Source organism: Myxocyprinus asiaticus, chromosome 19 (genome assembly GCF_019703515.2).
Source record: "Myxocyprinus asiaticus isolate MX2 ecotype Aquarium Trade chromosome 19, UBuf_Myxa_2, whole genome shotgun sequence".
Taxonomy (NCBI): domain Eukaryota; kingdom Metazoa; phylum Chordata; class Actinopteri; order Cypriniformes; family Catostomidae; genus Myxocyprinus; species Myxocyprinus asiaticus.
Genome location: NC_059362.1, coordinates 45055603 through 45080078, shown reverse-complemented (window position 1 = coordinate 45080078; position 24476 = coordinate 45055603). Strand labels below are relative to the sequence as shown.

At 37.9% G+C, this 24476-nt stretch overlaps 1 protein-coding gene across 2 annotated transcripts in view; it reads right to left on the bottom strand.

The window, feature by feature from the left end:
* LOC127409650 (alpha-(1,6)-fucosyltransferase-like) overlaps positions 1-24476 on the bottom strand; it is a 115292-nt gene that overhangs the window by 14061 nt on the left and 76755 nt on the right. For both annotated transcript variants that reach the window (XM_051644358.1, XM_051644359.1), the window contains exons 3-6: positions 17309-17424; positions 6354-6519; positions 5366-5480; positions 36-273 (exon numbers count right to left, since the gene is read on the bottom strand). In XM_051644358.1, coding sequence (XP_051500318.1) covers positions 36-273; positions 5366-5480; positions 6354-6519; positions 17309-17424 — 635 coding nt within the window. The remainder of the gene's footprint in view (positions 1-35; positions 274-5365; positions 5481-6353; positions 6520-17308; positions 17425-24476) is intronic.

Sequence of the window (24476 nt, the reverse complement as noted above, 5' to 3'; positions counted from 1 at the left end):
TCAAATTGAATATTTACAGATCGACGTTCGCTCACCTGACCAGTGTCCAGTTGTGGCTCCGGATCGGTCCGTACAGGTGTCACTGACGGGTCGGAACACTGTCTCCCAGCCTTTAGGAGCGTAACGCCAGTTATGTGACTCCAGAATGAGAACTCTCTGTGTGCCGTAAGCGATCATGAAGCAATACACCACGTGATGAAGCTGACAGCCGTATCCACAACCCTTATTGATGTTACACACCAGCTTACGCGCTTTACTGCAGTCCTGCGGGTTCTAATGGACACAGAGGAGAAACACAACATATGCAATTAAAATTGCTGTACAATTGTAATTATTCTAATTTACAAAACTATAAAGTAGTAGCATTTACTTATGGGTGATTCTTTTTTTTGTTTTTTTTTACTAAAACTAACAGATTTCAACTTTTTTATTTTTGTTAGATAAAGGTCGCATTAAACTGACCTGGAAATTTTTCTCCTTTATGAATATTTTTGGTACTTTTCAAATGCATTTAATGTATAGATTTGACTATTTTAGTTTGGTCCCAGACCGTTTAATATTAAAAGATGAAAATACATGATGAAAGTGCAAATTAATACAAGTTTTAAAACTAAAGAGTGAAATAACTACAGTTTCCACCACAACAAACAATTTTGCCCCTAACAAAGATTTATGAAAAGCAGGGGCAAACTGGACATCGGGAGAGCCGGGACTTTTCCCGGTCGGCCGGCCGCGAAACGGGGCCGAATGGGTCATGATAAGCTGAAATGGGCCGCCATGTTATGCAGAACGGGCCACAAAATGGCACCGTGATATGCCGAAGGGGGCAGCGGTATGCAGAAAAGGACAGCGACAACTTTTGGGCCAGTTTCTATGTAAAATCCCGGGCCGATTTCTCTTCCCAGTCCGCCCGTTTCAATGTCAGATTTAGTTAGTTTTCATTGCGCAAAAATAGTTTTTATTTAGTTTTTTTTTTTTTTAAAGTGCACCTATTATGGTTTTTAAACGTGCCTAATTTTGTTTGAAAGGTCTCATACAATAGATTTACATGCATCCAAGGTCAAAAAACACTTTAATTTGCTCATAATTTAAATTGCAGTATTACCTTTTTTTCCCAGTGACAAAAACGACTCGTTCAATGATCCGTTCTAAAAGATTCATTCTAAATTCCTTTCAGAGAGCTCTGATTGGTCAGATGTCCCAGTCTGTTGTGATTGGTCTACCACTTACAGCGCGTGTTGGAAAGGAAACGCCCACTACCATATTCGAGTTTCAGCTCCATCTGAAAAAATTTCTGTTTTACCCCAATTTGAGCCGAGTCTGATAGTGATACATCGGAAGATCAACCCGAACTACCATCGCAAGCACGACGAGAACAGGATGTTTCTCAGTGGTAAGTTTATATGTAGTTTGACAATAATGTGAGTTAGCCGGTTAGCAGAGGCTAACAGCTAACAGGCTAACAGCCTGCACTGGCTGTACATGTAAACAGACCAGAGGCGGGTTTTTTGTTACCAAATTACGTAGGTTAGTACAGGAAGTAAGTCTGGAATTACTAACGACTCGTTTCAGGTGTTCAGAAATCGGTTCTTTCTTTTGGGTGTCAATAACTCCATATTTCTTGCACTTTGATATTTGAAACTTTGCAGACTTTTTTTACATTCACAAACTGCTATATAAACACACTACATGAAAGGTCATATTTGAAAAACCATGATAGGTGCTCTTTAAATGGGCTCTTTTTGTATTTAGTTTTAGTATAGTTTCAGCTTTCATCCATTAACACCACAAAATATCTGTAACACTTTAAAATTAGGTTGCATTTGTGTGAGGCGTGGTGCGAAAGTGCGAGCGTGAGGCGATCGTCTGTGTTCCGCACTGCTATCGGGTCCTTGAATAATGTATATAGTGCAAGTAAGGGCAGCTGGTGGAGTTTCTGTTGCCCCCTAGGGTAAGATGGTGCCCCCTAGAGAGTTGGTGCCCTACGCCGACCAAGTAATATGCGTATATGGAACAATGGTACTGTCGTCCATGATTCCATTTAGTTTAATATTGTTGTTCACATATATAGTTTACGGAAACATTTTCACAGTTAATTTTCGTCTTAGTAATCATTTTCGTTTACCATAATAACCTTGAACCAAGTGGACAAAAGTGTCAGTGAAGAGCAAGCTTGAGATAAAATATGAGACAAGTTATGTTTGAATAAAAAAAAAAAAGTTAAATATCACGTTTTATTAACGTCATTTCCAGTCAAGCTGTAATTTTGCCAAATTATGCAAAAACTGTGAAAATATTATTTAATTGGGTGTATTTAGGACACATAAAATGTTAGCAATGAAATTAGCCTCATCAAGACAAAGAAGTCATTCATTTTTATTTATTTTTTCAAAAGCGTTAAAAATGTCATTTCCATCAGCGTCATTTCCACCACAGGAAATGACACTGTGGTGGGAATTTTCATGACATCTTCTGTGATCCATGTACATACACTGTTAGTAGACAAATTAAAGAAAAATAGTGTGTGAAAACGAGACTTTAGTTTCTAGAAGTCCACAGTGCTAAAAGTGCCCTTAGTTGAAGAAACACCCTTATGTATCTTTATACAATCGTAATGATGATGCTTGTCTGATATAAGTGATATAAGATGGGGGAAAAATCTCCTGATATCCTTTGATGTTCCTTGGAGTACCTTGTAAATACGGTGATATATGAATATGGTAATTATATATAGTATGTGAAATCTGTATTGCCCTCTGATACTGTCACTGTACCATGGTACCACCACCATACATTTGTGTAAAGGGGGTACGTGTACATTGTACTTTAAAAATCTGTACATCAATACAATAATTCACTCTTCTTATAACACTCCAATCTTAGTAAACATACATAAATGCAACATACTGCTGAACATCAGAAGACTGTTTTCCCCACAATCACAGTAATCAAACTGCCTGTCAACCTCTTCATGTTTTGTTTTTTTGACCAAAGGCCATATAAATTTGACTCTTAATTAAAATGCAATACTGTCAGCACAAAGTTTGCTATGCTAGCAGATGTCTGGAGCGCTCAAAACATTTTAGCTTCCAAAAGCCCACAAAATGCTGCCTTGGCATAAAACAGTAGCAGTGAACTTTTACAAAACAGTAGTACGATGATGGTATCAGACGGTAATACTGTGGTACTTTGATATTTACCATGGTACTGAATGATTACCATTCATGTATGGTTATATTTTCATAGAAGTCTAAGGTAGTGCGAAGATAAACATGGAACTACCATCCCTGCTGACAAAAAATAAATAAATAAAAATTGCTTAAACCAGTCTAAGATGGTGTGCTGGTATCAGCTGGCCACTAAGCTGGTTTGGACTGGTCAAGCAGGTCTAGTTTGATGGTATTCGAGGGGTTTTGGCTCTTATCAAATGGTCAGGCTTCAAGACCATCAAGCCGACCAGCTAAACCAGCTGAATTTCCAGTTTGGCCTTGTTGGGCAACTAGCTAAGCCAGCTAAGACCAGAAAACCATCATAGGCTGGCTTACAAATTGGCCTTTGCAGCTTGGGTAGCATTGTATTTACAAGGTATTTCAAAGAATGCCATGGCTTTATCATGATACCATGTCCAAAACTCTTTTTTGTTAGCATTCAGTAGCATAGCGCTAATTAGCTGCTAGGTTATTGTCTCATTATATAAAGTGGGATCCTTGATGAGGTTCCCGTTGAGTTGATTTGACAAACTTGAGCTTCATCGCAGAGAACAAATTATACATGACTGAGGCATCAAAGCCAAGATTCACAAGATGTAATCTTTCTGATGTAACTTAGAAGTCATGACGAAAACTGTTAAATAAATCAATAAAATGACTTCACTTGATGTTACATTTTGATTTCCATTAGAGGTGGTTTGTAAAGAAAAATGAAACTTACTAACAGCATCAACCTTTCCAGTTACTGCTGTTTCACTGTGCTTAGACTGAGATGAAGTCATAGATTTCAGTATGAAGAGTGGAGTAAAGGAAAAGTGGTGAACAAAAGACAAATCTGAGATGATGTTTACCTAGATGCTTGCTGATTTTGTCTCTAAACATCGTTTATCGAGATGCAAGTCTGCCGTTGAGCTCTCTCTAACCAAATGCAAACATAGACGTTTGCACCAATCTGGCTAATTCTTTTGTTTACGAACGCCGAACCCGAAGCACGTGAGCAAAACTGTTGATCTTTTTATTTCTTAATACCCAGTCAATGCTTCTAACATTTGTCTGTATGAGAGACGCTCGCTCAAATGCCAGTCTGAGAAGCAATTACTCGCTGGAGTCAGCCGAGTCTCTAGTATTGTAATATTTGCCAAGTCTTCAAAATTTTGTCTTGAGAGAGAGAGAGAGAGAGAGAGAGAGAGAGAGAGAGAGACCAAAAAAGATGCTTTGGAGCTGGTAAAAGAGAAAAACCTTCCCTTTCTTCCAGTGTTGGTGGGCTTATAATTCTCATTATCATGAAGGTTTCCCAAGGAAAGGCTTTCTCCAACATCTTTAGTCCAATGTACCAGAATGATCAATGCATATACAATACTACCCTAAGAAAGGCAAATGCATAACTACATGACACTGAGGTTAAGAAAAATGGCTTTGAAGTTACTCTTAATATGGATTTTGTAGTGACTGCAGTTTTCACACTCCCGTTTTCTCTGAATCTGAGCATAGTTGAGCCAGACTCTCCTGCCACGTGACTGATCATACTAGTCTAAAAGACCCAATTTGAGTCATAAATCAATTGATTGTGGCATAATGAGTAGTTTCTCCGTTTTGCCTTTGTGCAGCAGAATAGGTATGGGTTATTCCATTTCAAACCAACCAAATTTTTAATTTAGTTAATACTACTTCTAAAGAAATATAAACCTAAATCATGGTCAAAAATGTTAAATAGCATGGATCAATATTTACCAAATAATCCATTATTTTGTAGAGATGGGTCAAAATGACAATTTTCGCCTATGATTTTGGTGCAAAACTACAGGTAAAAAAAATAACATTAGAAAGGTGTGAGCATCATTATTTTATTTTTACACAGAGATAGGTAGGCCTATTACTAAAATCAGTTGACTTCAGCACCTGTTTTTGCATTATATGCCAATGGTCTGAAGTACTGTACAAATAATGTTGACACTAGAAATGTACATTTATTTATTCACATAAAAACAATTACGTAAATTATGATCTCTGGTTGAGTTGACACTGAACAACCCTTCTGTAATTTGGATTTAGGCTGGATAATACCAATATACACATGGTAAAATAGTGCACTTCGGCAACTGCATCCCATTGGCATTCGGTCTCAAAAACTCTTGGGATTAAGAAGATTTTTGTACCTGTAGGTAGGAGATCCTGTTCTGTACCAGGCTGGAAAGATCTCTGGCCTCTTTCTTTCTCCAGTCACCTGCTCCATCTGCCTGACTCAACTGGTACAGGTCTGTCATGATGGTCCTTAAAACACAGGGACACACAGGTGAGAAGAAGACATGTTTGACTTACTTTGTTCCATGGACACTTCATAGTGACAAAATAAATTAACAAATAAACAAATGAAAAGACAGACAGAAACCAAACTTTTCTGTTTCATGCATGAGTGGCACTTGACTCCAGGATGGAGTTGATTTTTCAGGGAAATGTCAGATTGGACAGGTTGCTCAGAACATTGATTACTGCACTAATAGGCTTGCAAATACCAGCTCATTTACAATTAACTCTAAATTCACTGCCAGAGAGAGACGGACAGACAGACAGGTGTAGCTTTATGTGAGTTACAGGCCAAAATATAAGGGAATGTTTTGGGTTTTATACAAGTTAAGCTCAATTGGCACCATTTCGACTCCTCCCTTGTTAAAAAAAACCCCCATAATAATAATGGAAAAATGGCGGTTACAGTGAGACACCTACAATGGAAGTGAACGGGGCCAATCTGTAAACATTAAAATACTCACTGTTTCAAAAGTATAGCCATAAGACATAAACAATATGCATGTTAACATGATTTTAGTGTGATAAAATCACTTACTAACGTTATCTGTGTAAAGTTATATCCAATATTACAACTTCGTTGTCATGGCGACCTAAATCCCGTAAACACTGAAATCTCGTAAAACGCTGTAACACTGGTAAATCCCTGATTTTATCACATTAAAATCATCTTAAAAAGTATAAAGTTTACGTCTTGTGGCTATACTTTTCAAACAGTGTGTACTTTAATGTTTGTGGACTGGCCCCATTGACATTCTGCTAAACATCTTTGGTTTGGAATGAAATGAGTCTCTTGAGCTCTGAAAGAGCAACCTGTGAGCAATAGTTCATGTATCTGACCTCTGTTGATGTCCCAGGTCCTGCAGCAGCATGTCAGTATGTTTCTGTTGTTCTGTCGGCTTTATGTGACTCAGCTTCTGTATCTCACTGCGAATAAAATACCACAGCTCTCTCACACCATTCTCCACCTTTCTCCTCAGTTCTTCCTGTTCTCGACCTGGACCCACTGAGAAAGAGACATCGAGAAATTCAAGTGTCATCCTTCCGCTAGCTAGAAAAAAGTCCCTGACAAGTTAACTAAAGTTAATAGTTGGTCTCTATGGGTGCTGTGTATTGATATACACAGATGAACAGTTGTTTCATGTTTTAGAACAGCTGGAATACTGTATTTACCAATCAGCACCCAGAACCAGAACTATCCATTTATATAACTTCATGTTTAGACTTACAGGAAGAAATTCATGTAGGTCGAACAGTTCTTGGTGAAGAACATTTAGAGTGGTATAGGTACAGGTTGAATGTTTGCACATGTTCATGTCTGTGTTTATACTCTAGATTGAGTTCGAATTTAAATTGAATTGGCCACATCCTAGATGTTAAATTTGGAATTTGAATTGGAATGACTGGAAGTGGAATAAAGTGAACTGCAATTCAACACAAACACACAACACAGGAATTTCATTTGTCCAACATGTCAATACTTACATCATTATTTTGACTAATTATGTCTATTTATCACCTGATAGTTAGAATACTTCTGTTTTTTGAGATAATTGATAACTGATTAGAGATAATTCTTTGAAATCAGGCCTGATGAAGATCATAACGTTCAGAAACATAGTTTTTAAATCAATAAAAGGGAATAGTATAATAGTGTGCGGACCTACTTTTTCAGTTCTAAATAAATACAATTACAAATATAGCTGCAAGCAGCAATAATCAGGGCCAAGCCCTAAAGCCATTCCCTAAGCACAACGCAAAGAGCTCTGGCACAACAGAGTCACAACGTTTATACCAGATGAAGCGGGTATCGAACCGGGGTTCACCCAGTCCTTTGAACTGTAGCCTAGAGCTCTAACCACTGCGCCACACAATAAACAAGCCTGACTGACGTCAAAGAGACATTCTTGGTTAAGCGTATACAACTATTTATGAGAAAATAGTTACAGCTTAGATTTTTTTTATTTTGAAGCAGGAATTACGTAATAAAGTACAGTCTGCAATGTAGGAAGCACAATATGAAGACTCAGAGATCAACAGAAGTACACAGTTTAAAAATCTCTTTCCTGGACTAAAACTCACAACCTTTTGACTTGTATTCCAAGGTGTTAACCACTGGGCCATTCAGTTGACACAGCTCAAAAGTGACAAAGAGACATTCCAATCTAAGAGCAGCATGTTTTAAAAAAAAAAAAAAAAAGAGTATAAGAAATACATTTAGAAATGTATCTCTGACAATTTCAGAAGACTTAGAAAATGAAAGCATTAAAAGTTTTGTTTAAATTGAATTAGCAATTTGACCACTATGTGGCGCTGTCTCCAAACTGCTTAGGTATCCTCAGGACCCCTTCCAATTTTCATTCAAATCGGACAAAGCGTTTATAATATATATTACTTTTTCATAAAATTCAAAGTGGCAGAGGGGTTATATGGCTGATGTTGGAAAAAATTATATATAGTTGAAATCCTCATGACCCAAGGAATCCAAAGACAGCAAATTTTGACATTTCTTGACCCATTGGTGGTACTGTCACCAAACTTTGCATGTTTCCTCCGATCATGGTCCTGATGAAGCATACCAAATTTCTTTTTGATAGGACAAAGCACTGCAGAGATACAGCCTCAAATCCATTTTCACGTCAACCTCTTTAACTTCGCGTTGGCATAATTCCTGAACGGTAGCACAAATTAAAATAAACTTGTCAGTTCTGTGCGGCTCGATCTGGAGATTACTTTGAGCCATAGTTTGGACAAATCGGACAAAGTTTGAAAGACGTAAAAAGTTTAAACTGTAAACGTCATACTCCAAGATGGCGGCCACTGTAATGGGTGGAGTTTTAATGTAAAGGGTCCATTTGAATCATCAGGAGGAGAGTAATCAGAATTGTGTCTCTAGGACAAATGGTTCAAAAGATACACGCAAAAGAGAAGTGTATTTTTGAACTAGTGGTGGCACTATAGAGTATGACCTTGGGGCTATTCATGCCCACCCCTATCAGTGTGCCAAATTTAATAATTTTCCTACGTATGGTTCAGTATGGCTTGGATGCAGCTGCTCGGCCATGGAAACCCATTCCATGAAGCTCTCTACGCACTGTTCTTGAGCTAATCTGAAGGCCACATGAACTTTGGAGGTCTGTAGCGATTGACTCTGCAGAAAGTTGGCGACCTCTGCGCACTATGCGCCTCAGTATCCGCTGACCCCGCTCTGTCATTTTACGTGGCCTACCACTTCGTGGCTGAGTTGCTGTCATTCCCTATCGCTTCCACTTTGTTATAATACCACTGACAGTTGACTGTGGAATATTTAGTAGCGAGGAAATTTCACGACTGGACTTGTTGCACAGGTGGCATCCGATCACAGTACCACGCTGGAATTCACTGAGCTCCTGAGAGCAGCCCATTCTTTCACAAATGTTTGTAGAAGCAGTCTGCATGCCTAGGTGCTTCATTTTATACACCTGTGGCCATGGAAGTGATTGGAACACCTGAATTCAATTATTTGGATGGGTGAGCTAATACTTTTGGCAATATAGTGTATATATATATATATATATATATATATATATATATAGTTATATATATAAGTTCATAAAAAGAAGCGTGACTCAATTGATTATACATAAAAATATATATCTATATTAAGCCTATTTTTATACACGGTCATTTTTGACCAGAAGTGTCAGATGTGTAACCCTTTTTTTATGATGAAAATTATAAAATTTCTTCTTCCCTGAAGTAAAGAGAACATTTCTAAATTATACCATTAATTTGCATATACAAATAAGCAAAAAAAAAATAAAATAAAAAAATAAAAATAAAATAATAATAATAATAATAAATAAAAAAAAAATCTGAACCTACACTTCTCTAAATTGAAACATGAAGAAAATATGAGAATGTGACATATATTGTAGGCAGATTGCTGCCATCTGGTCAACAAAATATCTTGAATTTGTAATATGACTTAAAAACCATGTCATGCCAGTAACCGCCAGTAGATGGCTGTAGCCACCTTCTGTGTAGTCTGATGGCTTGTTGTAACCTAATTTTATATTTGATCACAAGATGTGTATTTGGAGATTTATATATATATATATATATATATATATATATATATATATATATATATATATATATATACACTATATTGCCAAAAGTATTCGCTCACCCATCCAAATAATTGAATTCAGGTGTTCCAATCACTTCCATGGCCACAGGTGTATAAAATGAAGCACCTAGGCATGCAGACTGCTTCTACAAACATTTGTGAAAGAATGGGCTGCTCTCAGGAGCTCAGTGAATTCCAGCGTGGTACTGTGATCGGATGCCACCTGTGCAACAAGTCCAGTCGTGAAATTTCCTCGCTACTAAATATTCCACAGTCAACTGTCAGTGGTATTATAACAAAGTGGAAGCGATAGGGAATGACAGCAACTCAGCCACGAAGTGGTAGGCCACGTAAAATGACAGAGCGGGGTCAGCGGATACTGAGGCGCATAGTGCGCAGAGGTCGCCAACTTTCTGCAGAGTCAATCGCTACAGACCTCCAAAGTTCATGTGGCCTTCAGATTAGCTCAAGAACAGTGCGTAGAGAGCTTCATGGAATGGGTTTCCATGGCCGAGCAGCTGCATCCAAGCCATACATCACCAAGTGCAATGCAAAGCGTCGGATGCAGTGGTGTAAAGCACGCTGCCACTGGACTCTAGAACAGTGGAGACGCGTTCTCTGGAGTGACGAATCACGCTTCTCCATCTGGCAATCTGATGGACAAGTCTGGGTTTGGCGGTTGCCAGGAGAATGGTACTTGTCTGACTGCATTGTGCCAACTGTGAAGTTTGGTGGAGGGGGGATTATGGTGTGGGGTTGTTTTTCAGGAGCTGGGCTTGGCCCCTTAGTTCCAGTGAAAGGAACTCTGAATGCTTCAGCATACCAAGAGATTTTGGACAATTCCATGCTCCCAACTTTGTGGGAACAGTTTGGGGATGGCCCCTTCCTGTTCCAACATGACTGCGCACCAGTGCACAAAGCAAGGTCCATAAAGACATGGATGAGTGAGTTTGGTGTGGAAGAACTTGACTGGCCTGCACAGAGTCCTGACCTCAACCCGATAGAGCACCTTTGGGATGAATTAGAGTGAAGACTGCGAGCCAGGCCTTCTCGTCCAACATCAATGTCTGACCTCACAAATGCGCTTCTGGAAGAATGGTCAAAAATTCCCATAAACACACTCCCAAACCTTGTGGAAAGCCTTCCCAGAAGAGTTGAAGCTGTTATAGCTGCAAAGGGTGGGCCAACGTCATATTAAACCCTATGGATTAAGAATGGGATGTCATTTAAGTTCATATGCGTCTAAAGGCAGATGAGCGAATACTTTTGGCAATATAGTGTATATATATAGACATTATCAAACTATTATTTTTTAAGTTCAGGTTTTTTTTTGGTTTTTTTTCACCCAATTTGGAATGCCCAATTCCCAATGTGCTATAAGTCCTCGTGGTGGTGTAGTGATTTGCCTCAATCCGGGTGGCAGAGGACGAATCCCAGCTGCCTCCGCATCTGAGACCGTCAACCCGTGCATCTTATCACGTGGCTTGTTGAGCGCATTGCCACAGAGACATAGCGCGTGTGGAGGCTTCACGCCATCCACTGCGGCATCCACGCTAAACTCACCATGTGCCCCACCGAGAATGGACCACATTATAGCGACCATGAGGAGGTTACCCCATGTGACTCTACCCTCCCTAGCAACCAGGCCAATTTGGATGCTTAGGAGACCTGGCTGGAGTCACTCAGCACACCCTGGGATTCAAACTAGCGAACTCCAGGGGTGGTAGCCAGCGTCTTTACCACTGAGCTACCCAGGCTCCCAAAGTTTAGCATTTTAAAACTGATGTGAAGTGTCAGTTTTTGCAGTTAATGTCATTATGCATTATGCAAATGTAAAAAAAATAAAAAAGCTCTGTGTTATAGTCTCACCAGATTATTTTTCTGTGTAAGTGTGTTTGTGTGTGGGTGTATTTGTTTTGCACTGAGTATGTTTTAGAGTCTCACCCTGTAATTTCTGCATTGTGTCTGATTTATTGATTGAAAGGTGTCGCTTTTTTTCAGTTTTGTTTTTTATGACCACTTAGACTAATCGAATCAGGCCCAATTTTTTTTTTTTTTTTTTTTTTTTTTTTGTATGTTCAGATGGCAAATGGAGGAAAATGTACCAAGTCTTGTACTGCTTAGATAAAGGAAACCATTTTTCTTAAATGAGGAAATTTTATTCCGGTCAAAAATGACCGAATACGATAGTAGGGTTAAGATTTAAGCATTTTAGTTGTATAACATATTTCCATCAAATTGAATTGAATAATCAAACAAAATTGTATTAATAAAACTTAAATATATTAAGTTTAATATGTTTCATTATATATTTTTAAGAAATTGAAATTAAATCTCAAACTCATTTTATTAATCAATTATATTATATTTTAATCAATATATAATATATTTATTAAATTAGAGTATTCCAGCAAATTAAGTGTTCTGCTTACATGATCTATAAAATCCAAATTCATTTATCAAATATAGTGAATCTTGAAATAGCCCAAACATTGTGTATGATAACAGATACAGTACACACAACATAAGTTACATGTTATATAGAAAAATTAAATGTATTATGATAATTTCATTCAATTGTAGCTCAACTTAAATTTAAATTACAATTCTATATCTTGTTTGCAAACAAGAATTGGCATTCTCAATTCAATTCTGAACAGCACACAACTATGGTGTATTCATGTCTTTGTGTGTCTGTAATCATGGGTAGAGAACATGGTCAGGGTCGGTTACATTTCCTTGCTGCAGGATCTGCCAAAAATAACTAGCAGCGTCATTCCTTCCAGGGCCAGAGGGACAGAGGACACAGATATATATATAAAAAAATCCTTTTGTAGTCTCTCTCTCCTCATGATGCATCACATCATGTTCAAAAATCTATAAAAGAGATACATGCTGTCTGTTTCATACAGGTCACTCCTAATGAGAGGACAGATCAGAGGACAAATCTGGTCTATTAAAAAACTTAGTGTGCCCCCTATATAGACAGCATTATAACCTCCTGAGACCCGAGCGTGACTGCTGTGTTCATTTTCCATTTCCCTTTATGATTTGTAACTAGTAGCACCTAATAAACATGCACAAAATAAATAAATAAATCAATAAATTCTACAGCAAATAGTTTTCCTAAAAACTGATGTCCACACGTGTGGACAGCGAGACTAAGTTGTGCCATTTTAAATGATACCAAGCTATAGAAAGTCAGATTTTTTCAATCAAATTGTTTCTTATGTTTCTAGGAGTGTTGGTTATTCATGTTTTTGAGACGTTACAGACATTACATCAGAAATTAGCATAATTAATTATGATTCAATGTAATGTCCAGCATCATCCAATCACTGCCAACCATGTTAAAATAAAATGATACATTATAAATTCTGAATCTATGTACTGATTATCATTGTCACATGTCTGTCAAACATGTTGAGTGATCCAAACATCATCTGCAGCCTGAAACTGAACTTTTGGTCAGATTTTAGGAGTGAATGCATTTAGCTGCATAGAGAGCTATAGGATGCTCCCTTGTTCCCTATTTAGTGAATGACTTGACCTCCAGTGTGTTGTCTGTCTTCCCTGGTCTCAGCACAGTTCAAAATGTACCTTATTTTCATCCTAACTCCATATAAAGCCTCTAAAAGCAACATTTTCCAGCTTGTGAATGCATCCATTGATTCTCAATGTGATAATGCACACTGAATATAGGATTTCTATTGAAAAAATGTGCTGAAGTACACATTAGTGTACATTGTATTTATTAGCATGGAGTTTCATGAAAAAATGGCATATCGGATGAAACTAGAGACTAATATTTTGACTCAAACAGGTTTTAATGTAAAAACTTAATTAGGTTTCTTACCAGTTGTAGTTTTGTTGGCGTTTCTCCCAAAGACAAACTCTGCTGTGGTCGGCGCCATGTTGTTTTGTCATGACTCTGTATATCGAAAGTTTAACCCTTTACTGACAGCACAGAGTGTCCTGAACTGAGATCAGTCAGTTTAAATTAATTTAAATTATGCGTTGCGTATAGTGAAGCCAAAATACCATGTCCACGCATGTGCATGTGGGGTCGCACGAGGATAAAGCATCACTGGTGTGCTTCTGAAGTGAAGGCTGTTTCATAATTAGTCAACATAATTATGATACCTTATTAAACTGATAGTTCTTTTTGTGTCCTCCTGCACTGTTTTGGAATTGTGTTTCTATATCAACGTGCACTAGATAGACATCTTTGACTAGACTGCTTAGAGACACTGCGTATAGTTAAAAGAACTTCCACTTTTAAAAACGTGTCTCGAGACACCTGCATTCTGTTCTATTTGTTGCGTTATGTTCATCTAGATTTTTTAACGCAAGAATGTATACTGTGCAGCACCCACACAGACCTAACATTTGATGCATCCTAAATACACACAATAAAATAACATTTTCACACTTTTTGCATAATTTGGCAAAATTACAGCTTGACTGGAAATGACGGCCAATAAAAAGTGATATTTCATCTCCAGCATGCTCTTCACTAACCTAGTTTTCATCCACTTTTCGCTCTGTTTTGTTATCGACAAAGTGAAAATGCATAAAAATTTTTTTTTTTTAAATTTGTCATCTTCTGCTTGTTTCCATTCAAATGGCCTTTTATCGAAAAAATGGTGTGCGTGATGTCATGCTTAAAAAAAAACACTTTGTCGCATAAGTTTTGTTTTATCGCAAAAGAAATCTGCCCTTAAGCCGTTTCCATACAGAAATGTGTGTATATTGGTAATTGTGTACCTTTCGGCTCCCAGTTGTCCCTAACCCCCCCGCCAATGGTAAAATGGGGAGAGTATTGAGACAATTCATTGAAATTAGACAGATTACTGTCATTTTAATTTCACAAATAAATGCAATCAGAAGACGAGGATAGGGAGCAGTTGCCCTTCTGATAGGACTGTAATATTGGTCCTGATGTTGCGCCTGTCGCAGGTTGCCACCGGTTCCGACCCGAAAGTGAATCGTCATGGCCCTGTTCAAGCTAGCAACCTGCACCAAGTAATGGGGGAAACTTTCGGTCTTAGTATAAGGACCATCCATCGATGTGTATATGGTGTGTGCACAGCTATTAAAGAAAAATTGACGCGGTGTAATATCAGGATTTACATATATGATACATTCCTGATATTCAATAGGCTATTTTGAACAATCATCTAACGTAAAGCATTGCCATCCCAACTGCATTATGTCCCGCATATTTGTCCAGTAACTTCTAATGACCAACTGCACGTGACTGTCATCTAAAATTAATTTTAGTGTCATAATGCAATTTACATTTTCTGAGGAAGCTCAGCAAACACGATCCGAGGTAAAGAGGATTAGATTTTAAATATTTAAAAGTTTTAAAATGTTAAGTGAACTCCACATTGGACAAATAGTTCTGATAGTTTATAGTCTTGAAAAAAAGTGTAGAACATTCTGAGAATGTCATTCAGGCGATTTTTTTCATCTACAGAACAGAGTAAGGCTAATTTAAGTTTGTGTAAAGAAAAGGCAATTATATACAGTAGGACTAACGATATTGTTTTTTTGTTTGGTATTTTTTTTTTTTTTTTTTTATTAAATTCTTTAATCGTTTGGTAATATATTTTATTTAATACAGGGAATTTTGCTGGCATTTTTTCAAAAGCCAAACAATAATTTTATAGAATTGGGCTATGTAGTTCCAAAAACTAGTGCTATGTATTTATTTTTAATTTAAAACATCTTTGTGCACAGAAATGATGTTTTTTGTACCATGGGCTAATTCCATGACTGCCGTCTATTATTTTGAATGGTGTGGAAAAGCAACTAATAAATAAACGTATGGCTACTGCGATTAAATTAATCGCAAAGAGTGGTCATTCATTTGTTCTCCTTGCACTTGTCGATGACAGGTGCATGATACGATATATTTATGTTGGCACTCCTGGAATGACATGTCGCAGATGTGTTTGCAGCATCGGATCTGTGCAGGTACGCCGTTAAGACTAATCCATAAAAGTGCGAGTAATGCTTCATGTACAATAAATTGGCTTTCAAGGATGTATACCTTGTCATCATGATTAACACAGGCTAACGATTGGGGTAAATTCTGTCTGTGACACTACATTTTTGTGTAATGCCAATTTTAACGACAAAAAGTGTTTCCAAACCAGTTTTACATGACATTTGAAGTATTGACAGAGTTTATCTGCTAGAGTTAAACAGAAAAATATTATATCAACACTTGTGAAATTTTAGCGATAATTTGAGTTTCCATCAGCTATATCGGTAAACTTTTGTCGCAAAAAAAACATTGGATGAAAATGTAGTTACAGACACTTTATCCACTTGGTTAACAAGTACACTAACTTTTGAAAAAACTTTATTAAAATTGTTTGGTGTGGTTGAAGTGATGCCACAACTGTGGGATATATATATATATATATATATATATATATTATACACTTGCAGCCAAAAGTTTGGAATAATGTACAGATTTTGCTGTTTTGGAAGGAAATTGGTACTTTAATTCACCAAAGTGGTGTATAGTCAGGACATTACTGATGTAAAAAAACTTCACCATCACTATTTGAAAAAAGTCATTTTTGATCAAATCTAGACAGCTGCCATCACTCCAACACCTTATCCTTGAGTAATCATGCTAAATTGCTAATTTGGTACTAGGAAATCACTTGCCATTATATCAAACACTGCTGAAAGCTATTTGGTTCGTTAAATGAAGCTTAACATTGTCTTTGTGTTTGTTTTTGAGTTGCCACAGTATGCAATAGACTGGCATGTCTTAAGGTCAATATTAGGTCAAAAATGGCAAAAAAGAAACAGCTTTCTCTAGAAACTTGTCAGTCAATCATTGTTTTGAGGAATGAAGGCTATACAATGCTTGAAATTGCCAAAAAACTGAAGATTTCATACAAAGGTGTACACTACAGTCTCCAAAGACAAAGAACAACTGGCTCTAACAAGGACAGAAAGAGATGTGGAAGACCAGATGTACAACTAAACAAGAGGATAAGTACATCAGAGTCTCTAGTTTGAGAAATAGACGCCTCACATGTCCTCAGCTGACAGCTTCATTGAATTCTACCCGCTCAACACCAGTTTCATGTACAACAGTAAAGAGAAGACTCAGGGGTGCAGGCCTTATGGGAAGAATTGCAAAGAAAAAGCCACTTTTGAAACAGAAAAACAAAAAGAAAAGGTTAGAGTGGGCAAAGAAACACAGACATTGGACAACAGATAATTGGAAAAGAGTGTTATGGATCTTAACCCCATTGAGCTTTTGTGGGATCAGTTAGACTGTAAGGTGCGTGAGAAGTGCCCGACAAGACAGTCACATCTATGGCAAGTGCTACAGGAAGTGTGGGGTGAAATGTCACCTGAGTATCTGGACAAACTGACAGCTAGAATAACAAGGATCTGCAAAGCTGTCATTGCTGCACGTGGAGGATTTTTTGATGAGAACTCTGAAGTTCTGAATTTCTTTTTCAAATTGTAATAGTAATTTTTCACATTATTAATGTCCTGACTATACATTGTGATCAGCTGAATGCCACTTTGGTGAATAAAAGTATCAATTTCTTCCATAAGAGCAAAATCTGTACATTATTCCAAACTTATATATACACACACACACACGCACACACACGCATATAATAATGACTTCCTTTCTTACCTTCTGCAGACAGTCTTTGGAAACTGTGGATCTTCAGTTTGGCTCGGCTCAGCTGTTCCTCAAGAGATCGCAGTCTTCCTGATGATATTGGCCCATCCGACTGTCCTTCTGGAATCCTGCACAACACAACAAAACACACTGATATACACATGGTTTGCTAACCTAATTCATCTGTACATTAGAGGTGCGGTCAGCTATTTTGTCATGGAATAGCATGCTGAAAATCAGGAAGGTGGCGCATGATCAGATTCTGTGTTTACCCAATCAGGAAACTTTTTGTTTTTTTCTGCCAGCAAGTCATTTTGCATGTTCACAGGGCCGCCCATATACAGGTGCATCTCAATAAATTAGAATGTCGTGGAAAAGTTCATTTATTTCAGTAATTCAACTCAAATTGTGAAACTTGTGTATTAAATAAATTCAATGCACACAGACTGAAGTAGTTTAAGTCTTTGGTTCTTTTAATTGTGATGATTTTAGCTCACATTTAACAAAAACCCACCAATTCACTATCTCAAAAAATTAGAATATGGTGACATGCCAATCAGCTAATCAACTCAAAACACCTGCAAAGGTTTCCTGAGCCTTCAAAATGGTCTCTCAGTTTGGTTCACTAGGCTACACAATCATGGGGAAGACTGCTGATCTGACAGTTGTCCAGAAGACAATCATTGACACCCTTCACAAGAAGGGTAAGCCACAAACATTCATTGCCAAAGAAGCTGGCTGTTCACAGAGTGCTGTATCCAAGCATGTTAACAGAAAGTTGAGTGGAAGGAAAAAGTGTGGAAGAAAAAGATGCACAACCAACCGAGAGAACCGCAACCTTATGATTGTCAAGCAAAATCGATTCAAGAATTTGGGTGAACTTCACAAGGAATGGACTGAGGCTGGGGTCAAGGCATCAAGAGCCACCACACACAGACGTGTCAAGGAATTTGGCTACAGTTGTCGTATTCCTCTTGTTAAGCCACTCCTGAACCACAGACAACGTCAGAGGCATCTTACCTGGGCTAAGGAGAAGAAGAACTGGACTGTTGCCCAGTGGTCCAAAGTCCTCTTTTCAGATGAGAGCAAGTTTTGTATTTCATTTGGAAACCAAGGTCCTAGAGTCTAGAGGAAGGGTGGAGAAGCTCATAGCCCAAGTTGCTTGAAGTCCAGTGTTAAGTTTCCACAGTCTGTGATGATTTGGGGTGCAATGTCATCTGCTGGTGTTGGTCCATTGTGTTTTTTGAAAACCAAAGTCACTGCACCCGTTTACCAAGAACTTTTGGAGCACTTCATGCTTCCTTCTGCTGACCAGCTTTTTAAAGATGCTGATTTCATTTTCCAGCAGGATTTGGCACCTGCCCACACTGCCAAAAGCACCAAAAGTTGGTTAAATGACCATGGTGTTGGTGTGCTTGACTGGCCAGCAAACTCACCAGACCTGAACCCCATAGAGAATCTGTGGGGTATTGTCAAGAGGAAAATGAGAAACAAGAGATCAAAAAATGCAGATGAGCTGAAGGCCACTGTCAAAGAAACCTGGGCTTCCATACCACCTCAGCAGTGCCACAAACTGATCACCTCCATGCCACGCCGAATTGAGGCAGTAATTAAAGCAAAAGGAGCCCCTACCAAGTATTGAGTACATATACAGTAAATGAACATACTTTCCAGAAGGCCAACAATTCACTAAAAATGTTTTTTTTATTGGTCTTATGATGTATTCTAATTTGTTGAGATAGTGAATTGGTGGGTTTTTGTTAAATGTGAGCCAAAATCATCACAATTAAAAGAACCAAAGACTTAAACTACTTCAGTCTGTGTGCATTGAATTTATTTAATACACGAGTTTCACAATTTGAGTTGAATTACTGAAATAAATGAACTTTTCCACGACATTCTAATTTATTGAGATGCACCTGTATGGGAAGCAGGAAGCTGAGAATGTTTATGTTAAAGCAGATCAGTCGTGCAAAAACACTGTTTTGCTACTGTTGATTTTGACAACTTTTAAAGCTCCTTTAAAGAGTTTTCAAACAGCAGAACCGTTCCTCTTCTAACCACATCTGTAAAAATAGCAATCATTCCGCCAGCGCTGCGTAAAAAAAAAAAAAGAGAGTGACGCTGAAAACTACAGGCTCCAAATGTTGATTCACTGGAGTCTGATTATGAATTGGCTATAAAAAATAATGATAATTGTCTGTCGTTATAGCATGGCGTTTTGTGCATGTAAATTTGCTGCTTAAATTCGTCTGAGGCCTTAATTGCTAATTACACTTTGAATTATGTGTTCGTTTCTTTTCAGCCAATTTAGATCAATTTAGATCACCACTTCCATAATGAATAACATACTAATGAGCATTTGGAAAACTCTGCATGAAACATAACACAACTGCTCATTTACTATAAAATATTATCCTTTAATTTCATAGAATGTTTCCTGAATATTTCCATTTGTTTTCATGGAGGTAAACTCGTCAATATTCTTCAAACCACTGAGCAGATAGCTATTTATATTACATATTATTATGTAAATGATGCATTCATATTAATACAGCTTTGACATGCATATGCATTAGGGTGCATATGCAAAGAAACAAAAGATAAGCGTGGAGGAATCAATAGAGCATGCTGGAACAATTTGCAAGAGTGGAGGAGGGAGTATTACTGTAATTAATAAAAAATAAAAAAACCCATCCAAAATAATGTGAGGCTTTTACTTTTTAAAATGCTCAAAATTCTGTCATCATTTATTCACCCTTATGACTTTCAAACATGTATGACTTTCTTCCAGGGACGCTGCACATTTTCCGTGCAAAGAAACTGAGTCTCATTGTTCTGCCAAACTTCTCCCTTTGAATTCCACAGGAGAGAGAAAGTCATACAGGTTTAAAACAACATGAGGATGAGTGAATGATGACAGAACTAACTTTTTTGGGTGAGCTATCGCTTTAAAGCTATGTTACACTTAAAGGGGTCATGCATGATTTTTTTTTATAGTTTTATTCTCTTCCCTGAGGTCCACTGATAATGCTAGTAACGTTTTTTGGATTAAAACATTCATAATTTAGTAATATATGATGATACGATATGATATATGATATATGATGATGATTTTCCACCCTGTCTCTGGCCCTCTGTCTAAAATGCTCGGTTTTGGCATAAGCGCCTCCCTAAAACTTCAACGTAAATGCCCACTGTTCTGATTGGCTAACATCGTGCAGCCTCTCAAATTCAGCCATTTTTTAAACTCAACCTGAAGAGAATGAACAAGCTCCACATCATTATAAAACTAAATTTCAGGGGTTACACATAATGCACATCCAACACATTGCATATGAATATATTACTATATATACACTGTATATATCTGTTCATCTCAGCCACAACTGTTAACACTCACACCCTGTCTACACCGGACGCAAGAATAGCGTCACATCAAAAGCAATAGAATTCATTATAATCAATGATGCTGTCTACCATGGAAGCGTCCGTTGCGGTGCGTCGCGCAGACAGTAAACAGATGTCCCGTTCCATTTTGCACTGGACGCGCTGACGATACTACTGCCAACAACACAAATAAACTGTTTAGAAAGTTTGTCTCGATGCACCCAATGTAGACAGCCTCAAGCCGTTGTGTCGTGTCAACAGACGCGTCTGGTGTAAACAGGATGTCAGCACCATAAACTATCAAACAGTCATGACATTTGAAATATTCGAGAATGGAACCGTTTACTTACTGTTTTGCATCCGGTCCAAGTGTTTTTAACTGCGCCATCCTTCAATAACAGTTCCTTTGCAAAGCTTGAATCGTTTTATGACTGGTGCACAAGCAATACACATTGATATGAGCCGGCAAAACATGCAATCCATGCTGAAATACGCTGAAGACACATCTAGTTTCCAGTATCATCCTGCACTGAAATGCACATTGCTGGAACGCATCTAAACGGTCAAAGACATCCATCCAGCACATGTTTTCATACACCAACAATTAAAAATAGTGCAAATGGGGAGCCTGGGTAGCTCAGTGGTAAAATATGCTGGCTACCACCCCTGGAGTTCGCTAGTTCGAATCCCAGGGTGTGCTGAGTGACTCCAGCCAGGTCTCCTAAGCAACCAAATTGGCCCAGTTGCTAGGGAGGGTAGAGTCACATGGGGTAACCTCCTCGTGGTCGCTATAATGTGGTTCGTTCTCGGTGGGGCGCGTGGTGAGTTGAGTGCGGATGCCGCGGTGGATGGCGTGAAGCCTCCACACGCGCTATGTCTCCGTGGCAACGCGCTCAACAAGCCACGTGATAAGATGCGCGGGTTGATGGTCTCAGACGTTGAGGCAACTGGGATTCGTCCTCCGCCACCCCGACTGAGGCGAATCACTACGCGACCACGAGGAGCATTCCAAATTGGGTGAAAAAGGGGAAAAATACAAAAAATAAATACAAAAAATAACGCAAATGGACGATATAACGGGCAAGAGGCAGCAGCTGAATGAGTAGTAGTAGCGTCTCCTCTTCAGGGTTGTAACTTGACACTGCGTCTTATAAAAGCAGCATGAGATATGTATCAAACGGTCAAAGACAACTGTCTGTGCATGCTTAAATACAAAATTAATTGAAAATAGTCCAGGGGATTGAGTTTTGAGTTCTGAAACTTACAGTATGTTTTTATAATAGAAAGACCTCTTATATGTCAAAATATCAAAGAAAATTTGATTCCTCATGACATGACCCCTTTAATGTTTATGGATGTTTCTTCAACTTCTGGCACTTTTAGCACTCTGGACCTCTAGAAAGGCTCGTTAAAATTTTTTTACTCTTTCACTAATTTATTTAATTTGTCTACTAACAATGTACCTGCATCACAGGAGATTTATGTGATTTTTGTCATGAAAATTCCTACCACAGTGTCATTTCCAGCACGTCTCAAATTCTGTAATTAGTAGAATTCTGTGCTGGAAATGACGCTGATGATATGTTTTTCAAATAAAATAACAGACTCCTTTGTCTTGCTAAGGCTAATTTCATAGCTAACATTTTATATGTCCTAAACACACACAATTCTATAATATTTTTACACTTTTTGCACAATTTGGCAAAATTACAGTTTGGTTGGAAATGACGGCCAATAAAAAGTTATATTTTCCTTGATTTTTCTTTGTTTTGTCTCATATTTCATCTCAAGCATGCTCTTTACTGACACTTTTGTCCACTTGGTTAACAAGTACACCTATTTAAAAAAAAACACACACACATATGTTTGGTGTGGTGGAAATTATGCCACAACAAAATCATTTTCACAAAATAAATATTAAAAACGTTTATGTTTATTTCACTCTTTGTTTAGATGATCATAGTTTTAAACCTGGAAAGATGTGTATTTTAATAATGTTTTATAGTTTCATATACAAGTCTGGGACAAGGCTAAAACTTTAAAATCTGTACATAAAATACATTTGAAAAATAAATGATAAAGGCCTGGTAAAAAGTTTCCAGTTCAGTTTAATTGTGACCTTCATATAATTAATAGAAAAAAAAAAAAAAAAAAAAAGTTGAAATCTGTTGGTTTTAATCCAAAATCAACCCCTGAGACATGAAAGTGCCCAGGCGCGGACTGGCCATCGGGAGAACCAGGACTTTTCCCGAAGGGCCGGCTGCGAAACGGGGCGGAATGGGCTGCGTTAAGCTGAAATGGGCTGGCGCGTTATGCAGAACGTGCCACAAAACGGCGCCGCGATATGCCGAAGAGGGCAGCGATATGCAGAAAAGGACAGCAACAACCCCCCCCCCCCCCCCCCACAACTTTTGGGACAGATCCCCCCCCCCACCTGAAAGTGCCAGATGTTGAAGAGACATCCTTATATTGTGTTGTTACAATGTGATCTCATTAGTATTCGTAAGTCTTGGTACATAAATTGCACATTCTTTTACATATTGATTGACATTTGATTTGAATTATCAAATACTAAAACAAAACAAACATCAATGCATGGACAGTTTCTGAAATGGTAAAGCTTTTTACGAATGTACAACTTCAGAGACTCTTTGATTGCGAACCCATATGGACGCGTTTGATGCATACGTACTTTCCAGGCACATATGCAGACGACGCACAAAAAAAAAAATCTATTGCCGTACGCTGGGAAGAATGAAGCCCTTCTATTACACAGAGCCCTATGAGCTTCAGTCTGGTACTTGCAACACAAGACACTCAAATACTGAACACTTTAAAGAGAACGGATGGTTCGACTTCACAGGCAAATATATATCTACACATGGAAACTATATATTTATATATACATATAAAAATATATGCAAATGAGAAGTGCCAGAGGACTTTGAATTAAAAGTATAAATGAAACATGTTATTAGAGCGCAGAAACAATCGGTTCAGTCCCATCTAACGAGAGCATGACGCGATGTGCTGATGGAGAGAAATACAGTCTGATACATGCGGCCAAATGACATTACAGAGAGAGTGAATTACTGTCAGTCGCAGCCGGAAATTACATGAGTCGCAAGATTAGTCAAGATGAGATGAAGAATGAAGAACACACAGATATTGATAATGATATTACTCTTTTACACTTTCTACTTTCTCTCACCTATTGAAAAAACAAAACAAAAAAAATAGCTGGTTTTAGAGGGTTTGGGGAACATTTCAGTGCTAAGATCTAAGACCAGATAAAACCAGCAAACCAGCTTAGGTTGGTTTAGAGGAGTGCACGATGCATTGTGTGTTTAGTTGTTTAATGTATTGTTCCATTATGGTTTATTCATGTTTTATATATGTTTAATTTAGCAATTCATCAGAACTAATCAAAAATACTTCTACAAATGGGCACAATAAAATGCATGCATGTGTAATGTCATGTTTTCTCATTCAAATCAGCATTCATCTGTGATATACTTTTATAAATCTTAAATAGTATCAGTTAAGAGTTGATGAGATTGTCAAATCCAGATTCCAAGCTTTTAAATTACACTTATTTTGTTTCAAGTGACTAGTTTTCAATTACCTAGCAACTCATAAGCCACAATGAGCTGTGAATTATCGGTCTCAGCTCGGAAATTTATCAGTGCATCCCTACTGGTTTAAAGGGATAGTTCACCCAAAAATGAAAATTCTCTCATCATTTACTCACCCTCATGCCATCCCAGATGTGTATGACTTACTTTCTTCT